Source organism: Coturnix japonica, unplaced genomic scaffold (genome assembly GCF_054131305.1).
Source record: "Coturnix japonica strain WE unplaced genomic scaffold, WE-NBRP24 Scf154, whole genome shotgun sequence".
NCBI classification, from domain to species: Eukaryota; Metazoa; Chordata; class Aves; order Galliformes; family Phasianidae; genus Coturnix; species Coturnix japonica.
The window spans coordinates 71455-97674 of NW_028189057.1; the positions used below are offsets into that span (position 1 = coordinate 71455).

The 26220-nt window shown below is 59.6% G+C and overlaps 2 protein-coding genes across 5 annotated transcripts; one reads left to right on the forward strand and one right to left on the reverse strand.

Moving 5' to 3' along the window:
- Positions 1–1559: 1559 nt before the first annotated feature.
- On the forward strand, positions 1560–6866 carry LOC146751067 (mannose-P-dolichol utilization defect 1 protein-like). Of its 4 annotated transcripts, none has more exons than XM_085535697.1 (8): positions 1560–1693; positions 2133–2198; positions 2875–3007; positions 3734–3819; positions 4370–4488; positions 5168–5278; positions 6278–6432; positions 6690–6866. In XM_085535697.1, the coding sequence occupies exons 1-7, from the start codon at positions 1612–1614 to the stop codon at positions 6398–6400; spliced, it is 720 nt and encodes a 239-aa protein (XP_085391823.1). In that variant the 5' UTR covers positions 1560–1611; the 3' UTR covers positions 6401–6432; positions 6690–6866. The 4 variants fall into 4 exon arrangements, with proteins under 4 accessions (XP_085391823.1, XP_085391824.1, XP_085391825.1 ...); XM_085535698.1 differs by lacking the exon at positions 6690–6866 and adding an exon at positions 6486–6686; XM_085535699.1 differs by lacking the exons at positions 5168–5278; positions 6690–6866 and having other exon boundaries at positions 6278–6476.
- Positions 6867–7300: 434 nt separating this feature from the next.
- Positions 7301–26114, reverse strand: LOC146751068 (disks large homolog 4-like; the record flags this gene model as incomplete). The annotated part of the gene is given in 17 exon segments (XM_085535703.1): positions 7301–8649; positions 9689–9780; positions 10368–10477; positions 12414–12586; positions 13497–13598; positions 13684–13731; positions 15024–15051; positions 15345–15381; positions 17059–17235; positions 18017–18131; positions 18956–19058; positions 22080–22236; positions 23212–23269; positions 23272–23349; positions 24191–24311; positions 25979–26073; positions 26076–26114. Coding segments are annotated over 17 exon segments (1640 nt in total), but the record flags the coding sequence as incomplete, so codon positions are not given.
- Positions 26115–26220: the final 106 nt, after the last annotated feature.

Here is a 26220-nt window from a genome sequence, read left to right on the forward strand (position 1 = left end):
GGGTCCCGCTCCCGGCCCAGCACGAACGGCCGCACCCGGACCCCGTTGATGTCCCGTTCCGCCCCTCCCAGCCGCCCGTTGTCCCGCTGTAACTCCCGGTAAAGCTCCGAGCCCCGAACGCCGCCACCGGGCGGCGAAACCTCCACGGCCCAGAGCAAACCGACAGGATCCACCACGGCCTGGAGCGTCACCGCGTGCCAACCGGAACCGGCCGAGTAACGGGACGCGGAGTCGGGGGGAGCCCGGATCGGGACACGGACACGAGTCAAAACCCCGCAAAGCTGCGGGAGCGGGAACGGACGGACAACGGGAACGGCAGGAGGAGCAATGGCGGAGCACGGCCCCGCTTCCGGCGCTGCAATGGCGGCTCCCACAGCCACTTCCGGTGCGTTAATGGCAGGCCCCATCCTCACTTCCGGTGGAGTAATGGCGGATTGCAGTCTGACTTCCGGTGCATTAATGGCGGCCCTTCTCCGAACTTCCGGCGGAGTAATGGCGGATCGCATCGTAACTTCCGGCGTAGCAATGGCGGCTCCCTGCCTCACTTCCGGCACCAATGTGGCGGATCCCACCCTGACTTCCGGCGCACCAATGGCGGCTCCCATCCCAATATCCGGTTCCAACATGGCGGCCCCCGTCGCGCTCCCGATGAATGGCGGCGGTGGCGGCAATATGGCGGCGCCCTGCGGCACGCAGCCGGGCGGGGTGTTGAACCAAGGCCCCAGATCGGCCACCACGGCCTCGCAGACATCCCGTAGGATCTTACACACGGTGGATCGCGACACCCCGAAGCGCAGCTCCACGGCCCGGTACTCGCTGCCCGCCCCCAGCCGCCATAACGTCAGCGCCAGCCGCACGTCGGGCGGCACCGCACGGCGCATGCTCGTGTCACGGCGCTCGATGGCGGAACGGAGCCGCGAGAACAGGAAGTCGAAGGTTTCCGGGGCGACCCGGAAGTTGTCGTCCCACTCCCGGCGGGTGAAGTCCTTCCGGCGCAGCGTGTCCCAGAATTCGCAGCTCCGACGTTTGCTCCATAAACGCGGCGATGGCGGAACCGGGAGCGAGGAACGGAGACAAAAACGGGAACCGAGCAGCAACAAAACGGAACGACGGCGGCGGAGACGGCGAAGGACGGAGCGGAAACGGCGGGTGGAGCCGAGGGAACGGAGACGGCGGAGACGGAGCGAGGAAACGGCCAAAAGGGCGGAAAACAGCAACGAGGAACCGAGCAGAACCGGCAGAACGGAGGGAGCCGCCATCTTGGATGTGAGGGGGAGGATGTGCGCATGCGTCAGATTTGCCCATACGGGAGGTCTGAGCCAATCGGAGTCCGTCGTATGGCGCATGCGCAGTGAGCTCTTACGGCGACCAATCAGTGCTCTGCGGGAGCGCATGCGCATTATGGAGTCTGGGCGTGAGCGGAACAAACACGCATGCGTTAATGGGCGGGACTAATTCAAATCGACAGGACCGCTCAGCCAATCGGATCTCTTGGTCTGTTCCTCCAGCCAATCACTGCGCAGTTCCCCTCCCACCTCCTTCCTCCAATCAGCGGCCGTTGGGGGCGGTCCCGCGCCTGCGCAGAGCGGCGCTGTGTGTCCCGGCTCCAAGATGGAGGCGCTGCGGGCGCTGCTGGTCCCGGCGCTGATCCCGGAAGTTTGTTTCGAGGCGATGAGGGAACGGCCGCTGCACGGTGCGGGAACCGGAAACGGGGGCGGGGAGAATGACGGGAAACCGCAACCGGACAGCCGCCATTAATGACGGGATATAAAGGGAACGGTGACATGGCGGGTGTGGGCGGCGCCATGATGGATGTGGGCGGATGTGAGGGGAGGCTGGGGAGGAAGTGGGGTCGTGCAGACCGGAAGTGGGAGATAGAGAGCGGAAGTGCGGGTCTTCAGTGCCGGAAGTGGGGGTCAGGAAGCCGGAAATGGGGGTATGGAGGCCGGAAGTGATTATGGAAGCCCGGAAGTGGGGTTTGGGAGCAGGAAGTAGGTATCGGGGGGCCGGAAGTGGGGTTTTGAGGCCGGAAGTGGGGATCAGGGGGCCGGAAGTGGGGGTCTGGAGGCCGGAAGTGGGGGTCAGGGGGCCGGAAGTGTGTCCGTTTGTTCTTAGTCCCGGTTCCCCCGTAGCTCAGTGCCTGAAGATCCTGCTCAGTAAAGGACTCGGGTACGGGATCGTGGCTGGGTCCGCCATGGGTCAGTACGGGGACACGGGGGGAGATAGGGGGTGATATGGGGCTCTATGGGGTTCTATGGGGCGCTATGGGGTTTGATGGGGCTCTATGGGGTGCTGTGGGGCTCTATGGGGTTTTATGGAGCGCTATGGGGCACTATAGGGCACTTCGGGGCACTATGGGGCTCTATGGGGCACTATAGGGCTCTATAGGGCTCTATGGGGTTCTATGGAGCTCTATGGGGCACTCTGGGGCTTTATGGGGCTGTTTGGGTTGCTATGGGGTTCTATGGGGCACTATGGTGCTCTATGGGGCACTATAGGGCACTATGGGGTTCTATGGGGCACTATGGTGCTCTATGGGTTCTATGGGGCACTATAGGGCACTATGGGGTTCTATGGGTCTCTATGGGGCTTTATGGGGCTGCTATGGGGCTCTTTGGGTTGCTATGGGGTTCTATGGGGCACTGTGGGGTTCTATGGGGCTCTATGGGGCTCTATGGGGCGCTATGGGGCTGCTATGGGGCTCTTTGGGTTGCTATGGGGTTCTATGGGGCACTGTGGGGTTCTATGGGGCACTGTGGGGTTCTGTGTGGCTCTATGGGGTTCTATGGGGCTCTATGGGGCGCTATGGGGCTGTGTGCCGCTATGGGGCAGGATCCCACAGCTCCTGTTTTCTTCCCCTCCCCCCTATTGCAGTGAAGCTCCCGCAGGTGCTGAAGCTCTATGGGGCGCGCAGTGGGGCAGGGCTCAGTCTGGGCGCTGTGGGGCTGGAGCTGCTGGCGCTGGGGGGGTCGGTGGCCTACAGTGTGGGGCACGGCTTCCCATTCAGGTAATGGGGATGGGGGGGAGGGGGGGGCGGCCCCATAGCGGCCCTATAGATACCATGGGAGCCCCATAGAGACAACTGGGACCCCATAGCTGCCCCATAGATCCCATGGGAACCCCATAGAGACACCTGGGACTCCATAGCTGCCCCATAGATCCCATGGGAACCCCATAGAGACACCTGGGACCCCATAGCTGCCCCATAGATCCCATGGGAACCCCATAGAGACACCTGGGACCCCATAGCTGCCCCATAGATCCCATGGGAACCCCATAGAGACACCTGGGACCCCATAGCTGCCCCATAGATCCCATGGGAACCCCATAGAGACACCTGGGACCCCATAGCTGCCCCATAGATCCCATGGGAACCCCATAGAGACAACTGGGACCCCATAGCTGCCCCATAGATCCCATGGGAACCCCATAGAGACAACTGGGACCCCATAGCTGCCCCATAGATCCCATAGGAACCCCATAGAGACAACTGGGACCCCATAGCTGCCCCATAGATCCCATGGGAACCCCATAGAGACAACTGGGACCCCATAGATCCCATAGGAACCCCATGGATGCCACACAGACCCCATAGCTGCCCTATAGACCCCATGTGTACCTTACAGATCCTATAGCTGCCATATATACGCCATAATCTCCCCATAGACCCTATAGCCGCCCCCTAGGCCCCATGGCTGCCCCATAGACCCCATAGATCCCGTGTGCCCCACAGCTCGTGGGGCGAGGCGCTGTTCCTGCTGCTGCAGACGCTGATCATCGCATTCCTCATCCTGCACTACAGGGGGCGCACGGTGTGGGGTGAGTGCCCCATAAGTCACCCCAGCCCCATAACTTACCCCAGCCCCATAAGAGCCCCCAGCCCCATAACTGACCCCAGCCCCATAACTGACCCCTGCCCCATAAGAGCCCCCAGCCTCCAAATACCCTCCCACTCCCCAAGCACCCCACGCCCCCCACGTTCCCCCACCCCACAAGTGCCCCCCCCATAACCCCCTCAATGAACCTCCCCACCATTACCCCATTAAAACCCCATTAAGACCCCCCCCCCATCCTCCCCCATTGCCCCCCATTACCCCCACTAATGACCCTCCCCCATTAAAACCCCATTAAGACCCCCTTACCCCATTGGAAACCCCATAAATCCCCCCCCCATGTCCCCCCTTACCCCATTGGAAGCCCCATGAAGCCCACTCCCCATATCCCCCCCCTCCATTGGAAGCCCCATCCCCCCATATCCCCCCATTCCCCCCCATTAAAGCCCCATAAGATCCCCCATATCTCCCCATATCCCCCCATATCCCCCCATTAAAGCCCCATAAGCCCCCCTCCATTATATCCCCCCCCTTAGGGCTGCTGCTGCTGCTGCTGTCTGTGCTGCTGTTGTCCGTCCTCATCTCCCCATTGACCCCCCCCGGGATCAGAACCGCCCTGCAGGCAGCCAATGTACCCGGCGTGCTGGGGGGCAGGGTAAGGGGGGGGGGAGATGGGGGGCAGGGGGAGATGGGGGGCAGGGGGGGGCTATGGGGTAAAGGGTGGGGGGAGGGTAAGGGGGAGATGGGGGTTGGTATGGGGGTCCCAGGAGGGGGATATGGGGGGGAACAGAGGGGGCAGGGAGGGTAAGGGGGAGATGGGGGGGATATGGGGGGTCTTGGGTGGGATATGGGGGGAATATTGGGGTCTGGGGGGAGAGATGGGGGTTGGGGTGGGAGATGTGGGGTGTAGGGGGGGATGTGGGGGGGTATAGGGGGTCTATGGGGATGGGGGTGGGGTGGTCTTGGGGGGGGTCTGTTGCTGTGGGGTGAATGTGGGGCACTGAGGGGGGGGATATGGGGTGCTGGGGGTCTCTATGGGTCCCTATGGGTCCTATGGGTCCCAATGGGTCCCTCTGGGTCCCAATGGGTCCTATGTGTCCCAATGGGTCCCTATGGGTCCCTATGGTTCCCTATGGGTCCCTATGGTTCCCTATGGTTCCCTATGGGTCCCTATGGGTCTCTATGGGTCCCTATGGGTCCCTATGGGTCCCAATGGGTCCTATGTGTCCCTATGGGTCCCAATGGGTCCCTATGGGTCCCTATGGGTCCCTATGGTTCTCTATGGGTCCCTATGGTTCCCAATGGGTCCCTATGTGTCTCTATGGGTCCCCCAGCTGCTGCAGGCCGCAGCCAATCACCGTCAGGGCCACACGGGGCAGCTGTCAGCGCTCAGCTCCGTCCTGCTGCTGCTCGGAGCCACCGCCAGAGTGTTCACGTCCATACAGGTACTGCCCCATAGCGACACATAGACACATACAGACCCATAGCGACCCATAGAGACCCCATAGAGATCCATAGGGACACATAGAGACCCATAGCGCCCCATAGACACATAGAGATCCATAGAGACACATAGAGACCCCATAGCAACCCATAGACACATACAGACCCATAGCGACCCATAGACACATAGAGCCCCATAGCGACCCATAGAGACACATAGAGACCCCATAGCAACCCATAGACACATAGAGACCCCATAGCGACCCATAGAGACATAGAGACCCATAGGGACACATACAGACCCATAGCAACCCATAGAGACACATAGAGACCCATAGAGCCCCATAGCATACCATCACTGCCCCATAGAGCCCCATAGTGCCTCAGAGCACTCCATAGTGCCCCATAATGTCCCATAGCCCCCCACAGAGCCCCATAGCCCCCCATAGCATCCCAAAGAGCCCCATAACACCCCATAGAGCCCCATAGCACCCCATTGAGCCCCACAGCACCCCATAGGGCCCCATAGCATCCCATAGAACCCCATAACACCCCATAGAGCCCCATAGCATCCCATAGAGCCCCATAACACCCCATAGGGCACAATAACACCCCACTGAGCCCCATAACACCCCATAGAGCCCTATAGCACCCCATAGAGCCTCATAACACCCCATAGAGTCCCATATTATCCCATAGAGCCCCATAACACCCCATAGAGCCCCATAGCGCCCCATAGAGACCCATAGGGACCCCATAGAGATCCATAGGGACACAAAGAGACCCATAGAGCCCCATAGCATACCATCACTGCCCCACAGAGCCCCATAGTGCCTCAGAGCACCCCATAGCCCCCCCATAGAGCCCCATAGCCCCCCATAGAGCCCCATAGCCCCCCATAGAGCCCCATAACACCCCATAGAGCCCTATAACACCCCACAGTGCCCCATAGCACCCCCCACATCCCCCCCCATCTCCCCCCACCCCACTGTTCCCCATAGGAGACAGGGGACCCTCTGCTGATCCTCACCTACTTGGTGTCGGCCGCCTGCAACGCTCTCCTTGTGGGGCAGATCTTCTATTACAGCCGCGCTGTGGGGCGGCCCCATAGCAAAGCTGAGTGAGCCCCACAACGCGCTATGGGGCTGCCCCATAGGTCTATGGGGTGTGATGGGGGGGGGAACGTGGTGCTATGGGGCTGCCCCATAGGTCTATGGGGTGTGATGGGGGGGATGTGGTGCTATGGGGCTGCCCCATAGATCTATGGGGTGTGAAGGGGGGGGATGTGATGCTATGGGGCTGCCCCATAGATCTGGGGGGTGTGAAGGGGGGGGATGTGATGCTAAGGGGCTGCCCCATAGATCTGGGGGGTGTGATGGGGGGTGGATGTGGTGCTATGGGGCTGCCCCATAGATCTATGGGGTGTGATGGGGGGGATGTGGTGCTATGGGGCTGCCCCATAGATCTGGGGGGTGTGATGGGGGGGGGATGTGGTGCTATGGGGCTGCCCCATAGATCTGTGGGGCTGAGGGACCAACCTCTAAGTGTACACAATTCCCCCCCCAATAAAGCCCCACTCATTGTGCCCCATTGCTTTGCTGTGTTTAATCACCCCCCACCCCCCAACCCAGCCCCACAACTGCCCCCCCCAGAGCCCCCCAATTTCCCCCCCACCCCAAATCCCCCCCATTGGACCCCCCCAATGAGACCCCCCCACCCCATTTCCTCCCCATTGACCCCCCCATTGCAGACCCCACCCCACATCCCCCCCCTTTCCTATCCCCCCATTGGACCCCCCCCCCCATTAAAAACCCCCATTAACCCCCCCCCCAATGAGCCCCCCCCCATTATAACCCCCCACAATGAGACCCCCCCCCCATTGGACCCCCAACCCCCCCCCAACTAAGACCCCCCCCCATTTCCTCCTCCATTGGGCCCCCAACCCCCCATTGCCCGCCTGTAATAAGACCCCCCCCCCTCCAAGACCCCCCCCCAAATGACCCCCCCCCACAGACAGAGCCCCCTCCTCTCAGCTCCATTTATTCCCATTGACTTTCTATGCAAAATACTCTCTGCTTCCCCCCCATTCACCCCCCCCCCCCGCCCCCCCCCCACAACCCAGAGACCCCCCCCCAATTTATAAGGGGGGGGTTGGGGGGAGATGGGCGCCCTCCCTCCCCCCCATTGTAGGGTCGGGTGCCCCCCCCCGGGCGTACAAATATAGAATCATATCTACAAAAAGAAGGTCCGAAAATGGGGGAACCCCCCCCAAAAATGGGACCCCCCCCCCAAAATTAAACCCCCCCCCTTTTAATATGGGGAGGGGGCTATTGGGGGGGGGGGGCAGGTTGGGGTCTCCCCCCCCCCCCTATGATTGATATCTTATGGGGGGGGCGGCCCATTTTGGGGGGGGTCCCCCTGATATTACAGCCCCCCCCCCTCAGGTTTGGGGTCTCCTGTATGATAAGGACCCCCCCCATTTTAGGGACCCCCCCCATTGTAAGGACCCCCCCCCCCATTTTAAAGGGACCCCCCCCATTGTAAGGTACCACCCCATATATTGCCCCCCCTCCACTTCTTATAATGGGGACCACCCCCATATTCAGGCCCCCCCCTCATATTAGGGACCCCCCCCCTCAACTTTCAGGCCTCAATTTATATTGGGGGGGGGTCTCCACTTTATGGGGGGGGGGTCCCCATCCTTATGGGGGGGGGTCCCATTTTTAAGGGAAGCCTCCTATTTGGGGGGGGGTCCCCAATGATTTGGGGGGGGGTCCCCTATTTTGGGTGGGGGTCCCCATCTTTATGGGGGGGTCCCCTCTTTAAGGGGGGGTTCCCATTTATTGGGGGGGGGGGTCCCCACTTTAAAAGGGGGGGATCCCCTTTATTGGGGGGGTCCCCCTTTTTGGGGTGGGGTCCCATATATTGGGGGGGGTCCCCACTTTGTTTAGGGGGGGGTCCCCACTTTGTTTAGGGGGGGGTCCCCACTTTGGGGGGGTCCCCTTATATTTAGGGGGGGGGTTTCCCCTTTTTGAGGCCTCCCCCCATTCAAGCCCCCCCCCCTTTAATTCTCCCCCCCCACCCTCCCCATTTTGGGTCGAATCCCCCCACATTTGGGTCATGCAGCCCCCCCCAAACGGCACCGGGTGGGAGATGGGGGGGGGGTCCCGTTAATTAATGGGGGGGGGTCCCGTTAATTAATGGGGGGGGGTCCTGTTAATTAATGGGGGGGGGTCGTGGGGGGGCGTTTCACCCCCCCCCCCCCACTACAGCCTGTCGCGGGCCGGGACCCAGATGTAGGGCCCTGAGAGCTCCTCAATGACGGCCTTCACTTTGTGGTAGATCTCCTCGAAGCTGTCGCCCTCCACCATCGCTAATTAAGGGATTAATTAACGGGGGGGTTAATTAGGGGGGGGGGGGTTAATTGGGGGGGGGTCTGGGGTGTCAGTGAGGTGGTTTGGGGGTGGGATGAGGTTCCTTTAAGGGGATGGGGGGGGCCTCTAAGAAGGGGGGTGTTAATTAGGAAGGTGTTAATTAGGGGGGGTTAATTAGGGGGGAGGATTAATTGGGGGGGTTAATTAATTGGATGGGGAGCTGGGGGGATGGGGGTGGATGAGGTCCCTTTAAGGAGATGGGGGGTTCTCTATGAGGCTGGGGTCCCTATGGGGTTTCTATGGGGTCCCTATGGGGCACAGGGGTCTCTATGGGGTTTCTATGGGTCTCTATGGGGCAGGGGGGGCCCTTATGGGGTCTCTATGGAGTCCCTATGGGGTTTCTATGGGTCTCTATGGGGCAGGGGCGTCCTTATAGGGTCTCTATTGGGTCCCTATGGGCTGTCTATGGGGCAGGGGGGTCTCTATGGGGACCCTATGGGGCTGGGGGGTCTCATAGGGATCTCACAGAGGTCTCTATGGGGCACAGGAGTCTCCATAGGGTATCCATGGGGTGTCTATGGGCTGTCTATGGGGCAGGGGGTCCCTATGGGGTGTCTATGAGGTCCCTATGTGGTCCCTATGGGGTTTCTATGGGGTTTCTATGTGGTCCCTATGGGGTTTCTGTGGGGTTTCTATGGGGTTTCTATGGGGTCCCTATGGGGTCAGGGGTCTCTATGGGGTGTCTATGGGCTGTCTATGGGGCAGGGGGTCCCTATGGGGTCCCTATGGGGTTTCTATGGGGTCCCTATGGGGTGTCCATGGGGTCCCTATGGGGTGTCTATGGGGTCCCTATGGGGTCAGGGGTCTCTATGGGGTTTCTATGGGTGTCTATGTGGTCCCTATGGGGTGTCTATGGGGTGTCTATGGGGCAGGGGGTCCCTATGTGGTCCCTATGGGGTGTCTATGGGGTGTCTATGGGGCAGGGGGTCCCTATGGGGTTTCTATGGGTTTCTATGGTGTCCCTATGTAGTTCCGTACCAGAGAAGCACTCTGTGAACTCCTGTTCCAGTTTGGTGGCTCGTTCCAGAGCTTTCCGTGCCTGCTCCTCCGTCACACGCTTACTGATATCCCTGAGAAGGGAACGGGCGCCATTAAAACCTATAGGGGATCCCATTAAACCTTATATGGGATCACAGACCCCGTATATGGGATGACATTAAACCCTTATATGGGATAACAGATTCCCTTATAAGGCAAAGGGGGCGGGGCCTCAGACCACGCCTACAAGCCCCGCCCACATGACACAAACCACGCCCCTTTATACAGACCCCGCCCACCACCCCAGGCCACACCCCATCCATAAACCACGCCCCCTTATAGGCCACGCCCACCATCACTTATAGCTCCGTCCACCATCCTCAGGCCACGCCCCCTTCTAGACCCCGCCCACTCTCAAGCCACGCCCCTAACTACATGCTCCGCCCCCTTATAGGTTACCCCCTTTATAAGCCCCGCCCCTTTCTTAGCACCGCCCCCTCCGCCTCGAAGCTCCGCCCACCACCACGTGACCGCTCCTCCCTTAGACCACGCCCCCATTTCTGAAACCACGCCCACTTCTCACAGGCCCCGCCCCCTCCCCATAGGACTCAATGTAACCCCTCCATTTTAGCCCCGCCCCTTTGTCCCCGCCCCCTTTAGGCCCCGCCCCTTCTCTCACAGGATGTTCTGCAGGCTCTTGGGCCGGATGAAGATGGCGATGGGGTGCAGCTGAGCCGCCTGCAGCCGCCGCACCGCGTTGGCTGACACGTCCAGGATGCAGTGCTTGCCCTGCGGACATAGGGACACATAGAGACCCATAGAGACCCCATAGGGACACACAGAGACCCATAGGGACACACTGAGACCCATAGAGACCCCATAGAGACCCATAGGGACACATAGAGACACATAGAGACCCCATAGAGACCCATAGGGACACACAGAGACCCATAGGGACACACAGAGACCCATAGGGACACATAGGGACCCATACGGACACACTGAGACCCATAGGGACACAATGGGACCCATAGGGACACATAGAGACACATAGGGACACACTGAGACCCATAAGGACACATAGAGACCCATAGGGACCTATAGAGGCACATAGAGACCCCATAGAGACCCATAGGGACACACTGAGACCCATAGGGACACAATGGGACCCATAGGGACACACTGAGACCCATAGGGACACACTGAGACCCATAGGGACACACAGAGACCCATAGGGACACACTGAGACCCATAGAGACCCCATAGAGACCCATAGGGACACATAGAGACACATAGAGACCCCATAGAGACCCATAGGGACACACAGAGACCCATAGGGACACAATGGGACCCATAGGGACACATAGAGACCCATAGGGACACACTGAGACCCATAGGGACACACTGGGACACATAGGGACACAATGGGACCCATAGGGACACACTGAGACCCATAGGGACACACTGAGACCCATAGGGACACATAGAGACCCATAGAGCCAGATATTCCCCCATATCTGCCCCATATCCCCCCTATAACTCCCCTTATCCCCCCATAGACCCCCATTATAACCCATAGAATCTCTATATCCCCCATATAACCCCCCATACAACCCCATATCTGCCCCATATCCCCCCATTACACCCCATATAACCCCATATCCCCCCTTTATCCCCCCATATACCTCCCCATATCCCCCCTATGACACCTCATATCCCCTCCTAGACCCCCATATAACCTCATATCCCCCCATATCTGCCCCATATCCCCCCATATAACCCCTATATCCCCCAAATACCCCCCATAACCCCCCTATAACCCCATATCTGCCCCATATCCCCCCATATCCCCCCTATAACCCCATATCTGCCCCATATCCCCCCATTACACCCCATATAACACCATATCCCCCCTTTATCCCCCCATATAACCCATATATCCCCATATACCCCCCATATCCCCCATATACCCCCATATCTGCTCTATATCCCCCCATTACACCCCATATAACCCCATATCCCCCCTTTATCCCCCCATATAACCCATATATCCCCATATACCCCCCATATCCCCCGCTATAACCCCATATCTGACCCATATCCCCCCAAATAACCCCTATATCCCCCAAATACCCCCCATATCCCCCCATATACCCCCCATATCCCCCCATATAACCCATATATCCCCATATACCCCCCATATCCCCCCCCATAACCCCATATCTGACCCATATCCCCCCAAATAACCCCTATATCCCCCAAATACCCCCCATATCCCCCCATATACCCCCCATATCCCCCCATATAACCCATATATCCCCATATACCCCCCATATCCCCCCCCATAACCCCATATCTGACCCATATCCCCCCAAATAACCCCTATATCCCCCAAATACCCCCCATATCCCCCCATATCTGCCCCATATCCCCCCATATAACCCATATATCCCCATATACCCCCCATATCCCCCCCCTATACCCCCATATCTGCCCCATATCCCCCCATTACACCCCATATCCCCCCATATCCCCCCCTATAACCCCATATCTGCCCCATATCCCCCCATTACACCCCATATAACCCCATATCTCCCCTTTATCCCCCCATATAACCCATATATCCACATATACCCCCCATATCCTCCCCATATACCCCATATCTGCCCCATATCCCCCCATTACACCCCATATCTCCCATATAACCCATATACCCCCCCATTACCTGCTCGGCCACCTGCCTGACGGACTGCACGGAGGTCCCGTACAGGTGTGAGTTGTACTGCCCGGCCTCGATGAACTTGTGGCCCTGAATGTCCTTCTCCATCCGTTCCCGTGACGCCACGAAGTGATAATCGCGTCCGTCCACCTCGTAGTCGCGCTTAGGCCGCGTCGTGTCTGAGTGACGTCATCACAACGCGACCGAGTCATCACGTGACCCGCACGCCGCCACGTGACGGCGGCACCACGTGACGGCACCGCTCCCAACCACGTGATCCAACCCCCCCCCCCAGTGCCCCCCCCCCATCCCCCTCTATAGCCCCCCATGTAACCCATAGCCCCCCATAGCCCACCCCATAGACCCCTAAATACCCCCCATATCCCCCCATATAACCCATAGCCCCCCATAGCCCACCCCATAGACCCCCATAGCCCCCTAAATGCCCCCCATATCCCCCCATATAACCCATAGCCCCTCATAGCCCACCCCATAGACCCCCATAGCCCCCTCTATAGCCCCCCATATCCCCCCATGTAACCCATAGCCCCCCATAGCCCCCTAAATGCCCCCATATAACCCATAGCCCCCCATAGCCCACCCCATAGACCCCTTAATACCCCCTATATCCCCCCCTGAGCCCCCCAAAATACCCCCCATTACCCCTCAGACCCCTCAAAACCCCAAATACCCCCCAAACCCCCCCATATAACCCCCATAACCCCCTAAAACCCCCATAGAGCTCCCCCTCACCCCTCAGACCACCCCAACATCCCCTAAGACCCCCCACATCCCCCCATATCCCCCCCTCACCCCCTATATCCCCCCCCAAATCCCCCTAACACCCCCTATATCCCCCCTCACCCTCTTTATCACCCCCCCAGACCCCCCCAAGACCCCCTCAGACCCATCCAACCCCCCCTAATTCCCCCCACATCCCCCCATCCCCCCTCAAGACCCCCCTATATCCCCCCAAACCCCATTAAGACCCCCCATACCCCCCCCCTACCCCTTTTATCCCCCCATCCCCCCCATATCCCCCCCATCTCCCCCCCATCCCCCCCCATCTCCCCCTATTCCCCCCCTCACGTGGGACGCAGGAGCCGAACTTGTCGGGGAACTCTGACAGCAGGTCGTCATTGACACGGTCCTTTGTGGGGCCCAGGATGATGATGGGCCGCGCGTAGTGCACTAATTAACGGCGGTAATTAGTTCATTCGTTAATTAATCCTGTTAATTACCGGGTCCTTTAAGAGCCCCCCCCCCCCCCCCTCACCTTCCATCTGTGTCACGGTCTCGTAGCTCAGCAGCGCCTCCTCGCGGCCTGGAGGGGAACCGCAGGTGGGGGGTGGGCACAGCGACCCCATTAACCCCATAAACCACATTAACCCCATTAACCACATTAATCACATTAATCCCATTAACCCCCATTAGTCCCATTAAACCCCATTAACCCCATTAATTCCATTAAACCCCATTAAGTCCCCATTAATCCCATTAAACCCCCATTAAACCCCATTAAGTCCCCGATTAACCCATTAACCCCAATAACCCCAATAACATCATTAAACCCCATTAACCCCCCATTAACACCATTAACCCCATTAACACCATTAACCCCATTAACCCATCAACCCCATTAAACCCCATTAACCCCATTAATCCCTCCATTAAGCCCATTAACCCCCCCATTAACCCCCAATAAACCCATAACACTCTCATAAACCCCCCCATAAACCCCCATAAACCCCCCATTAACCCCATAATACCCCCCTAAACCCCATAAACCCCCCCATAACCCCAATAACCCCCCATAATCCCCCCCATAAGCCCCAATGAACCCCCATAACACCCCATACCCCCATAGTACCCCCTTAAACCCCCTCATAAACCCCATAATACCCCCATAAACCCCATAACCCCAGACCCCCATAATTTGGGAACCCCCCCATAAGCCCCCCCACTTAGGACCCCCCAGACCCCCATAACCCCCCCATAAACCCCCCTATTTTGAGGACCCCCCTTAGGACCCCCCAGACCCCATTAATCCCCCCCAGACCCCATTAACACCCCCCAGACCCCCATTAATACCCCCCAGACCCCATTAATCCCCCCCAGACCCCATTAATACCCCCAGACCCCCATTAATACCCCCCAGACCCCATTAATCCCCCCCAGACCCCATTAATCCCCCCCAGCCCCCATTAATCCCCCCCAGACCCCATTAATCCCCCCCAGACCCCATTAATACCCCCAGACCCCCATTAATACCCCCCAGCCCCCATTAATCCCCCCCAGACCCCATTAATCCCCCCCAGACCCCATTAATACCCCCCAGCCCCCATTAATACCCCCCAGACCCCCATTAATCCCCCCCAGACCCCATTAATCCCCCCCAGACCCCATTAATCCCCCCAGACCCCATTAATACCCCCCAGCCCCCCATTAATACCCCCCAGACCCCATTAATACCCCCAGACCCCCATTAATCCCCCCCAGCCCCCCATTAATACCCCCCAGACCCCATTAATCCCCCCCAGACCCCATTAATACCCCCCAGCCCCCCATAAGCCCCATAAGCCCCCCCATAAACCCCCCTATTTTGCCCCCCCCCACCTTGAGAGCCGGAACCGGGGACCCGGTCCTGGGGGGGGGCAAAAACAATGGGGGTTAATTAGGGGGAGTTAATTAGGGGGGGTTAATTAGGGGGGGTTAATTAGGAGGGGATAATTAGCTGGGTTAATTGGGGAGGGTTTAATTAGGGGGGGGAGGTTAATTAGGGGGGAGTTAATTGGGGGAGATAATTGGGGGGATGAATTAAGGGGGTTAATTATCAGGGTTAATTAGGGGGTTAATTAAAGGGGGGGTTAATTAAAGGGGGGTTAATTGAGAGGCTAATTAAAAGGTTAATTAATGGGGCGTTAATTGGGATCCCACCTTGGCCTTTAGCCGCGTCCATTCACGTCGCTCCACCCTGCAGAGAGAGCAGCCCCAGTACAGACCAGTACAACCCAGTGCCCCATAGCCCCCATAGACCCCATAGAACCCCATAGAACCCCATAGCCCCCATAGAACCCCATAGCCCCCCATAGAACCCCATAGAACCCCATAGCAACCATGGCCCCTCATTGACCCATAGACCCCATAACCCCCATAGCCCCCATAGACCCCATAGCCCCCCATAGAACCCCATAGACCCCCATAGCCCCCCATAGTCCCCCATAGCCCCCATAGCCCCCCATAGCCCCCCATATCCCCCATATCCCCCATAGCTCCCCATAGCCCCCATAGCCCCCATAGCCCCCCATAGTCCCCATAGCCCCTCATTGACCCCATATCCCCTCATTGCCCCCCATATTCCCTCCCAATCCCTCCCAGTGCCCCTATAGCCCCCCATATCCCCTCCCAGTGCCCCCATATCCCCTCACTGCCCCACATATCCCCCCATATCCCCTCTCAGTGCCTCTATAGCCCCCTATATCCCCTCCCAGTCCCTCCTATTGCTCCCCATATCCCCCCCATATCCCTTCCCAATGGCTCTCAGTCCCCCCCATATCCCCCCATATCCCCTCATTGCCCCCCATATCTCCCATATCCCCCCATATCCCCCCATACCTCCTCTTGCTGGGCACAAACCCCAGCTGCGTGAGCTGCCCGTGGGGCAGGACGTGCCCCCATATCCCCCCATATCCCCCATATCCCCCCATATCCCCTATATCCCCCCATATCCCCTATATCCCCCCATATATCCCCCCATACCTCCTCTTGCTGGGCACAAACCCCAGCTGCGTGGCCTGTCCGTGGGGCAGGACGTGCCCCATATCCCCTATATCCCCCCATATCCCCTATATCCCCCTATAACCCCCCATATCCCCCCATATATCCCATATCCCCCCATATCTCACCTCCTCTTGCTGGGCACGAACCCCAGCTGCGTGGGCTGCCCGTGGGGCAGGACGTGCCCCATATCCCCTATAACCCCCCATATCCCCCTATATCCCCCCATATATCCCATATATCCCCCCATATCCCCTTATTACCCCCCATATCCCCCATACCTCCTCTTGCTGGGCACAAAGCCCAGCTGCGTGGCCTGTCCGTGGGGCAGGACGTGCCCCATATTCCCCCATATATCCCATATATCCCCTATATCCCCATATATCCCCCCTATATCCCCATATCCCCCCATATATCCCATAACCCCCCCTATATCTCACCTCCTCTTGCTGGGCACAAAGCCCAGCTGCGTGGCCTGTCTGTGGGGCAGGACGTGCCCCATATCCCCTATATCCCCCCATATCCCCCCTATATCCCCTATATCCGCCCATATCCCCCCATATATCCTATATCCCCCATACCTCCTCTTGCTGGGCACAAACCCAGCTGCGTGGCCTGTCCGTGGGGCAGGACGTGCCCCATATCCCCTATAACCCCCCATATCCCCTATAACCCCCCATATCCCCTATAACCCCCCATATCCCCCATATCCCCCCATATCCCCTTATTACCCCCCATATCCCCCCATACCTCCTCTTGCTGGGCACGAACCCCAGCTGCATGGGCTGCCCGTGGGGCAGGACGTGCCCCATATCCCCTATATCCCCTATATCCCCCCATATCCCCCATATCCCCCCATATCCCCACATCTCACCTCCTCTTGCTGGGCACGAAGCCCAGCTGTGTGGCCTGTCCGTGGGGCAGGACGTGCCTCGCGTGCCACCACTCGTCGTCGGACGCGTCCAGCACATGGAGCACGTCCCCAAAGCGGAACGGCAGCGCCTGGCTCAGGAACCCACAGTCCTTGGCCTTGTCTGAGTCAAACAGAGCCCTATAGGGGGACAAATAGCACCCATAGCAGCTATAGGGCAGCTATAGGGCAGCGCCTGGCTCAGGAACCCACAGTCCTTGGCCTTGTCCGAGTCAAACAGAGCCCTATGGGGGGACAGACAGTGCCCTATAGGAGCTATAGGGCAGCTATAGGGCAGCTATAGGGCAGCTATGGGGCAGCTATAGGGCAGCTATAGGGCAGCTATAGGGCAGCTATAGGGCAGCTATGGGGCAGCTATAGGGCAGCTATAGGGCAGCTATAGGGCAGCTATAGGGCAGCTATAGGGCAGCGCCTGGCTCAGGAACCCACAGTCCTTGGCCTTGTCGGAGTCAAACAGAGCCCTATGGGGACACAAATAGCACCCCATAGCAGCTATAGGGCAGCTATAGGGCAGCTATAGGGCAGCTATAGGGCACCCTATGGGATCTATAGGGCAGCTACAGGGCAGCTATAGGGCACCCAACATCCACAAGACCCCACAGCCCCCCCATGACCCCTGATGACCCCATGGTCCCCACATTACCCCAATGACCCTGTGACCCCTTGACCCCTAATGACCCTCAATGACCCCTAGTGACCCCATGACCCCTGATGACCCCATGACCCCTGATGACCCCATGACCCTCGATGACCCCTTGACCCCTAATGACCCCAATGACCCCATGACCCCGATGACCCCGTGACCCCCGATGACCCCGATGACCCTGTGACCCCCCATGACCCCGTGACCCCCGATGACCCCCGATGACCCCGTGACCCCCCGGTGACCCCGTGACCCCACCGGACGTAGAATCCCCTCTTGGGGTCGCTGCGCAGGGACGCGGAGCCGGAGCCCAAACTGCTGCTGAGCAGCTGCTCCCGAAGGTCGTGGATCTTGGCCTCAAAGCGGCCGTACTCTGCAAGAGGGCAAAGGGCAAAGGTCACACGGGGGTCACAGGGTCAAGGGGTCATGGGGTCAATGGGGTCATGGGGTCAATGGGGTCAATGGGGTCAGGGGGGGCAGAGGTATCAGGGCATCGTGGGCTGCAGTGGCAATGGGGAGAATCTATGGGGCAGGATCTATGGGGCAGAGTGGATCAGTGGGGCAGGATCTATGGGGTGGGATCTATGGGTTGGGATCTATGGGTTGGGATCTATGGGGCAGGATCTATGGGGCAGAGAGGATGAGTGGGGCAGGATCTATGGGGCAGGATCTATGGGGCAGAGTGGATGAGTGGGACAGGATCTATAGGACAGGGTGTATCTATAGAGCAGGGTGTATCTATAGGGCAGGGTGTATCTATGGGTCAGGATCTACGGGGCAGGGTGTATCTATGGGTCAGGGTGTATCTATGGGGCAGATCTGTAGGGCAGGGTGTACCTCTGGGTCAGGATCTATAGGGCAGGGTGTATGTATAGGGCAGGGTGTATCTATAGGGCAGGGTGTATCTCTGGGTCAGGATCTATGGGGCAGGGTGTATCTATAGGGCAGATCTATAGGGCAGGGTGTATCTCTGGGTCAGGGTGTATCTCTGGGTCAGGATCTATGGGGCAGGGTGTATCTCTGGGTCAGGATCTATGGGGCAGGGTATATCTATAGGGCAGGATCTATGGGGCAGGGTGTATCTATGGGTCAGGATCTATGGGGCAGGCTGTATCTATAGGGCAGGGTGTATCTATAGGGCAGGCTGTATCTATAGGGCAGGATCTATGGGGCAGGCTGTATCCGTGTGCCCCACACCGTCAGGTTTGTACTGGGCCACGATGGCGACGCTCTGCCCCGCGTTCTTCAGCGCCACGGCCGCCTGCTCGTGGGTCGCACCGCGAAGGTCAACGCCGTTCACCTGGGGGGGGATTAACATGGGGGTCAATGGGGGGTTATATGGGGGGGGAGTTAGTATAGGGGGTTAACATGGGGGTCAATGGGGGGTTAATGTGGGGAGGGGGAGTTAGTATGGGACAGGGGGTTAACATGGGGGTCAATGGGGGGTTATATGGGGGGGGGAGTTAGTATGGGGGGGTTAACATGGGGGTCAATGGGGGGTTATATGGGGGGGGAGTTAGTATGGGGGGGGTTAACATGGGGGTCAATGGGGGTAATATGGGGGGGGAGTTAGTATGGGGGGGTTAACATGGGGGTCAATGGGGGTAATATGGGGGGGGAGTTAGTATGGGGGGTTAACATGGGGGTCAATGGGGGGTAATATGGGGGGGGGAGTTAGTATGGGGGGTTAACATGGGGGTCAATGGGGGGTAATATGGGGGGGGAGTTAGTATGGGGGGGTTAACATGGGGGTCAATGGGGGGAGTTATATGGGGGGGGGAGTTAGTATGGGGGGGTTAACATGGGGGTCAATGGGGGGTAATATGGGGAGGGGGAGTTAGTATGGGACAGGGGGTTAACATGGGGGGGGATTAACATGGGGGGGGTTAATATGGGGGGGGTCAATATGGGGGGGGGGGTTGATATGGGGGGGTCAATATGGGGAGAGGATGAATATAGGGGTTTAATATGGGGGAGGTTAATATGGGGAGGGGTTATATGGGGGGTGAACATGGGGGGGGTTAATATGGGGGGTGGATCAATATGGGGGGAGGGATGACAATGGGGTGGGGGGTGAATGGGGGGTTAATGTGGGGGGGAGATAATATGGGGGAGGGGTTTATATGGGGCTGGGGGGGTTTAATGGGGGGGTGGGAACTTGTGGGGTGGGGGGTGAGTGGAGGGGGCTGGGGGGAATCAATGGGGTGGGGGCAGCAATGGGGACAATGGGGGGTGGTGGGTAGTGATGGGGCAGCTGTGGGGCAGCGATGCTATGGGGCAGCTATGGGGCGGCTATGGGGTGGTGATGGGGCAGCAATGGGGCAGTGATGCTATGGGGCAGTGATGCTATGGGGCAACAATGCTATAGGGCAGCAATGGGGCAACGATGGGGGAGTGATGCTATGGGGCAGGGATGCCATGGGGAGGCAATGGGGCAACAATGGGGCAGCTATGGGGCAACAATGGGGCTACAATGGGGCAGCAATGGGGCAACACTAGTGCAGCTATGGGGCTGGGATGCTATGGGGCAGCAATGGAGCAGTGATGCAATGGGGAAGGGATGCCATGGGGCAGCAATGGGGCAGGGATGGTATGGGGCAGCAATGGGGCAGGGATGCCATGGGGCAGCAATGGGGCAGGGATGCCATGGGGCAGGGATGCCATGGGGCAGCAATGGAGCAGGGATGCCATGGGGCAGGGATGCCATGGGGCAGCAATGGGGCAGGGATGCCATGGGGCAGCAATGGGGCAGGGATGCCATGGGGCAGGGATGCCATGGGGCAGCAATGGGGCAGGGATGCCATGGGGCAGGGATGCCATGGGGCAGCAATGGGGCAGCCGTGGGTCAGCGTTGCGGAGACGTCACCGTGGAGAGGAGGAGGAGGAGGAGATGAAGATGGCGCCGGGGCAGCAATGGGGGCACAGTGAGGGGAGCTACGGGGACAGCAGGGAACGGCGCTATGGGGCGGCACTGCCCCACAACCACAGGACCCACAACCACAGCCCAGAACCCCAGAACCCCATAACCCCCATAACCCCCCATAAACCCCCCATAACCCCCCATAATCCCCCATAACCCCCCATAACCCCCATAACCCCCATAACCTCCCATAACCCCCCCATAACCCCCCATAACCCCCATAACCCCCCCATAACCCCCCATAACCTCCCATAACCCCCCATAACCCCCCCATAACCCCCTCATAACCCACCATAACCCCCATAACCCCCCATAACCCCCCATAACCCCCATAACCCCCCATAACCCCCATAACCCCCATAACCCCCCATAACCCCCATAACCACCCCCCACACCCCCCATATCCCTCCATACCTCCCTTATATCCCCCCAAACCCCCCCATATATCCCCATATCCCCCCCCATACCAACACCATCTGGTCCCAATACCCCCCATAACCCCCCCCATGCCCCCCAAATCCCCCTTATATTCCCCCACAACCCCCCATGTCCCCCTTATATCCACTCATATCCCCCCATATCCCCCCATACTCCCCCATATCCCCCTTATACCCCCCCATATCTCCCCCCATACTGACAGGATCTGGTCCCCATAGCCCCCTATAACCCCATACCCCCCCATACTCCCCATACCCCCCCATATCCCCCTTATATCCCCCCATACCGACAGGATCTGGTCCCCATAACCCCCTATAACCCCATACCCCCCATACCCCCCCATATCCCCCCCATATCCCCTTTATATCCCCCCACACCCCCCATATCCCCCCCATACCGACAGGATCTGGTCCCCATATCCCCCCATAACCCCCTATAACCCCATAACCCCCTATAACCCCATATCCCCCCCATATCCCCCCATATCTCCCCCCACATCCCCCCATACCGACAGGATCTGGTCCCCATAGCCCCCTATAACCCCATAACCCCATATCTCCCCCCATATCCCCCCACATCCCCCCATACCGACAGGATCTGGTCCCCATAGCCCCCTATAACCCCATAACCCCATATCTCCCCCCATATCCCCCCACATCCCCCCATACCGACAGGATCTGGTCCCTATAACCCCCTATAACCCCATATCCCCCCATACCGACAGGATCTGGTCCCCATAGCCCCCTATAACCCCCTATAACCCCCTATAACCCCATAACCCCCCATATATCCCCCCATACCCCCCCCCATACCGACAGGATCTGGTCCCCATAGCCCCCTATAACCCCCTATAACCCCCTATAACCCCATAACCCCCATATATCCCCCCATACCCCCCCATACCGACAGGATCTGGTCCCCATAACCCCCTATAACCCCCTATAACCCCATACCCCCCCATACCGACAGGATCTGGTCCCCTTTGCGCAGCTCCCCGCTCAGATCCGCCGGCCCCCCCGCGAGGATGAAGGAGATGAAGATCCCCTCCCCGTCCTCCCCCCCCACGATGTTGAAGCCCAGCCCCGTGGAGCCGCGGTGGATCACGATGCGCCGGGGGTCCCTGGGGGCAGCAAGACCCATAGAGACACATTGGGACCCATAGGGACCCATAGAGACACATTGGGACCCATAGGGACCCATTGGGACCCATAGAGACACATTGGGACCCATAGAGACCCATAGAGACACATTGGGACCCAGAGGGACCCATAGAGACCCATAGAGACACATTGGGACCCATTGGGACCCATAGAGACACATTGGGACCCATAGAGACACATAGAGAGCCATTGGGACCCATAGGGACCCATAGAGACACACTGGGACCCATAGAGACCCATAGGGACCCATAGAGACACATAGAGAGCCATTGGGACCCCATAGGACCTATAGAGACCCCATAGGGACCCATAGAGAGCCTTTCAGACCACATAGGGATCCATAGAGACTCACAGGGACCCATAGAGAGCCACTGAGACCCCATAAGGGCCCATGGAGACCCACAGGGCCCCCCAGCACCTCAAAGAGCCTCAAAGAGCCCCATAGATCCACATAGGGTCCCCAGCCCCCCATAGGACCCCATAGATCCCTATAGGGCCCCCAGCCCCCGATAGGCCTCCACAGAGCCCCCCAGCCCCCCATAGAGCTCCCCAGCACCCTATAGGGCCCCATAGAGCACCATAGGGCCCCCAGCCCCCCATAGGGCCCCATAGATCCCCCCAGCCCCCACAGGGCCCCATAGATCTCCCCAGCCCCCCATAGGGCCCCATAGATCCCCCCAGCCCCCCATAGAACCCCATAGATCCCCCCAGTCCCCCATAGGGCCCCATAGATCCCCCCAGCCTCCCATAGGGCCCCATAGATCCCCCCAGCCCCCATAGGGCCCCATAGATCCCCCCAGTCCCCCATAGGGCCCCATAGATCCCCCAGCCCCCCATAGGGCCCCATAGATCCCCCCAGCCCCCCATAGGGCCCCATAGATCCCCCCAGCCCCCCATAGGGCCCCATAGATCCCCCAGCCCCCATAGGGCCGTACCTGGGGACGTCATCGTCGGGCAGCAGGTCTTTGGGGCCGGGCGAGTAGCGGTGTGGGAGGTGGGGGTCATGGCGGGGGGGAAATCAGACCCCAAATAACTCTGTGGGGTCAGCTCCGCATCCAGGGGGCCCGGGTACGCTGTGGGGAACGGGGGGGTGGGGTTATGGGGCTATGGGGGGGTTCTATGGGGGGTCGATGGGGGGCTATAGGGGTTTATGGGGGTCTATGGGCTGTGGGGCTATGGGGGCTATGGGGGACTATGGGATGCTATGGGTTTATGGGGGCTATGGGGCAATGGGGGCTGGGGGAGACTATGGGGTTACGGGGCTCTATGAGGGTTATACAGCTATGGGAGACTAGGGGGCTATGGGGGGCTATGGGATGCTATGGGGTCATGGGGGAATGTAGGGTTATGTGGGGCTGGGGAGGACTATGGGGTTATGGGGGGCTATAGGGGTTATGGGGCAATGGGGGACTATGGGGCTATAGGAAATTATGGGGTTATGGGGGGCTATGGGGCACTATGGGACACTAGGGGGTTATAGGGGGAGGACTATGGGGTTCTGGGGGCTATGGGGCACTATGGGGTTATGGGAGGCTGTGGGTCTATGGGGGCTGTGGGGTTATGGGGGTTCTATGGGGGGTTATGTGGAGCTGGGGGGACTATGGGGTTCCAGGGGGTTCTGGGGCTATGGGGGACTATGGGGGGCTGTGGTTCTGGGGGGCTATGGGCGCTATGGGGCTATGGGGCGCTATGGGGGGCTATGGGGCGCTATGGGGCGCTATGGGGGGCTATGGGGCGCTATGGGGGGCTATGGGGTTCTGGGGGGCTATGGGGGGCTATGGGGCGCTATGGGTTATGGGGCGCTATGGGGCGCTATGGGGCGCTATGGGGCGCTATGGGGCAGTGGTCTGTACTGGGAGGACCGTGGGGGGGGCAGTTGGAGGACTGCGGGGTGGGGGCGCTGTTGTCACACACCGGTGATGTCGGGCAGCGCGGCGCCATGTTTGGCCACGCGCAGGTACACGACGTCGTACGTGTTCTTCAGCGCCGCCACCGCGTCCTCGTGCATCACGTCCTCCAGGCTCACGTTGTTCACCTGCGGGGGCAACGGGGGGTCATGACCCCAGTGAACCCAACCCCAATGACCCCAGTGACCCCAAAGGCCTTGAAGGCCCAATAAGGCCTTGAAGGCCCCGTAGGCCTCAAAGGCCCCAAAGGCCTCAAAGGCCCCAAAGGCCCCAAAGGCCCAAATGGCCCTGAAGGCCCCGTAGGCCTCAAAGGCCCCAAAGGCCTCAAAGGCCCCAATGGCCCTGAAGGCCCCAAAGGCCCCAAAGGCCCCGTAGGCCTCTCAGGCATCACATCCTCCAGGCCCACACTGGTCACCACGGGGTCACCACGGGGTCACTGAGGGGTCATGACCCCAATGACCCCAACCCCAATGACCCCAGTGACCCCAAAGGCCTTGAAGGCCCAATAAGGCCTTGAGGGCCCCGTAGGCCTCAAAGGCCCCAATGGCCCTGAAGGCCCCAAAGGCCCCAAAGGCCTCATAGCCCTGTAGGCCCTGAAGGCCTCTCAGGCATCACATCCTCCAGGCCCACATTGGTCACCAATGGGGTCACCACGGGGTCACCACAGGGTCACTGAGGGGTCAGGACCCCAACCCCAGTGACCCCAGTGACCCCAAGGGCCCTGTAGGCCCCAAAGGCCTTGAAGGCCCCAAAGGCCCCAAAGGCCTCAAAGGCCCCAAAGGCCTCAAAGGCCCCGAAGGCCCCAAAGGCCCCAAAGGCCGCAAAGGCCCCAAAGGCCCCGAAGGCCTCTCAGGCCTCACATCCTTCAGGCCCACACTGGTCACCAATGGGGCCACCATGGGGTCACCACAGGGTCACTGAGGGGTCATGACCCCAATGACCCCAACCCCAATGACCCCAAAGGCCCTGTAGGCCCCAAAGGCCTTGAAGGCCCCGTAGGCCTCAAAGGCCCCAAAGACCCCAAAGGCCTCTCAGGCCTCACATCCTTCAGGCCCACACTGGTCACCAATGGGTCACCACGGGGTCACAACGGGGTCACCACAGGGTCATTGAGGGGTCATGACCCCAATGACCCCAACCCCAGTGACCCCAGTGACCCCAAAGGCCTTGAAGGCCCCGTAGGCCCCGTAGGCCTCAAAGGCCTTGAAGGCCTCTTAGGCCCCACAGGGCCTCTTGTGTATCACATTCTCATGTTGTTCACCTACAGGGGTCATGAGGGGTCAACAGGGGTCACCACAGGGTCACCAAGGGGTCATGACCTGGATGACCCTAAGGACCCCAACCCCTGTGACCCTGAAGGCCTCGAAGGCCTCATAGGCCTCAAAGGCCTCGAAGGCCCGTTGTGCATCACACCCTCCAGGCCCACATTGGTCACCAATGGAGTCATGACCCCAAGGACCTCAACCCCAATGACCCCCACAGCCCCCATTACCCCCATAGCCCCCCATTACACCCCATTACCCCCATAGCCCCACCATAGCCACCCCACAACCCCTCATAGCCACCCACTTCCCCCCCATAGGCCCCCATTACCCCCCATTGCCCCCATAGCCCCTCCACAGCCACCCCACAGCCCCCCATTACCCCCCCATAGCCCACTATAGCCACCCCACAGCCCCCATTACCCCCATAGCCCCCCCATGTCCCCCCATAGCCCGCTATAGCCACCCCACAGCCCCCACAGCCCCCATAGCCCCCTATTTCCCCCCCTATTCCCCCCATTCCCCCATCTCACGGCCAGGATTCGGTCCCCGATCTGCAGCCGTCCATCTTTGTGCGCGGCGCCGCCCTCGATGACTTTGGTGACGTAGATGCTGTTGTCCCCGGGATGTGCTGGTTGCCCACCCCCCCCGCGATGCTGAACCCCAAACCTGGGGGCAATAAGGGGGGGGGGTCAGGAGGGGGGTGTGGGGGAGGGGGGACCCCGACAGTGGGGCTGGGGGTGTGACCACATAGAGCCCCTGCTTTGGGGCACCC

Excerpts from the sequence above, each read along its gene's own strand:
- LOC146751067 (XM_085535697.1), top strand. The coding sequence starts at position 1,612 with ATGGAGGCGCTGCGGGCGCTGCTGGTCCCGGCGCTGATCCCGGAAGTT. Across the intron at positions 3,008-3,733 it reads GGGCACGGCTTCCCATTCAG|CTCGTGGGGCGAGGCGCTGT; the intron begins GTAATGGGGATG and ends TGTGCCCCACAG. Across the intron at positions 5,279-6,277 it reads GAGTGTTCACGTCCATACAG|GAGACAGGGGACCCTCTGCT; the intron begins GTACTGCCCCAT and ends TGTTCCCCATAG.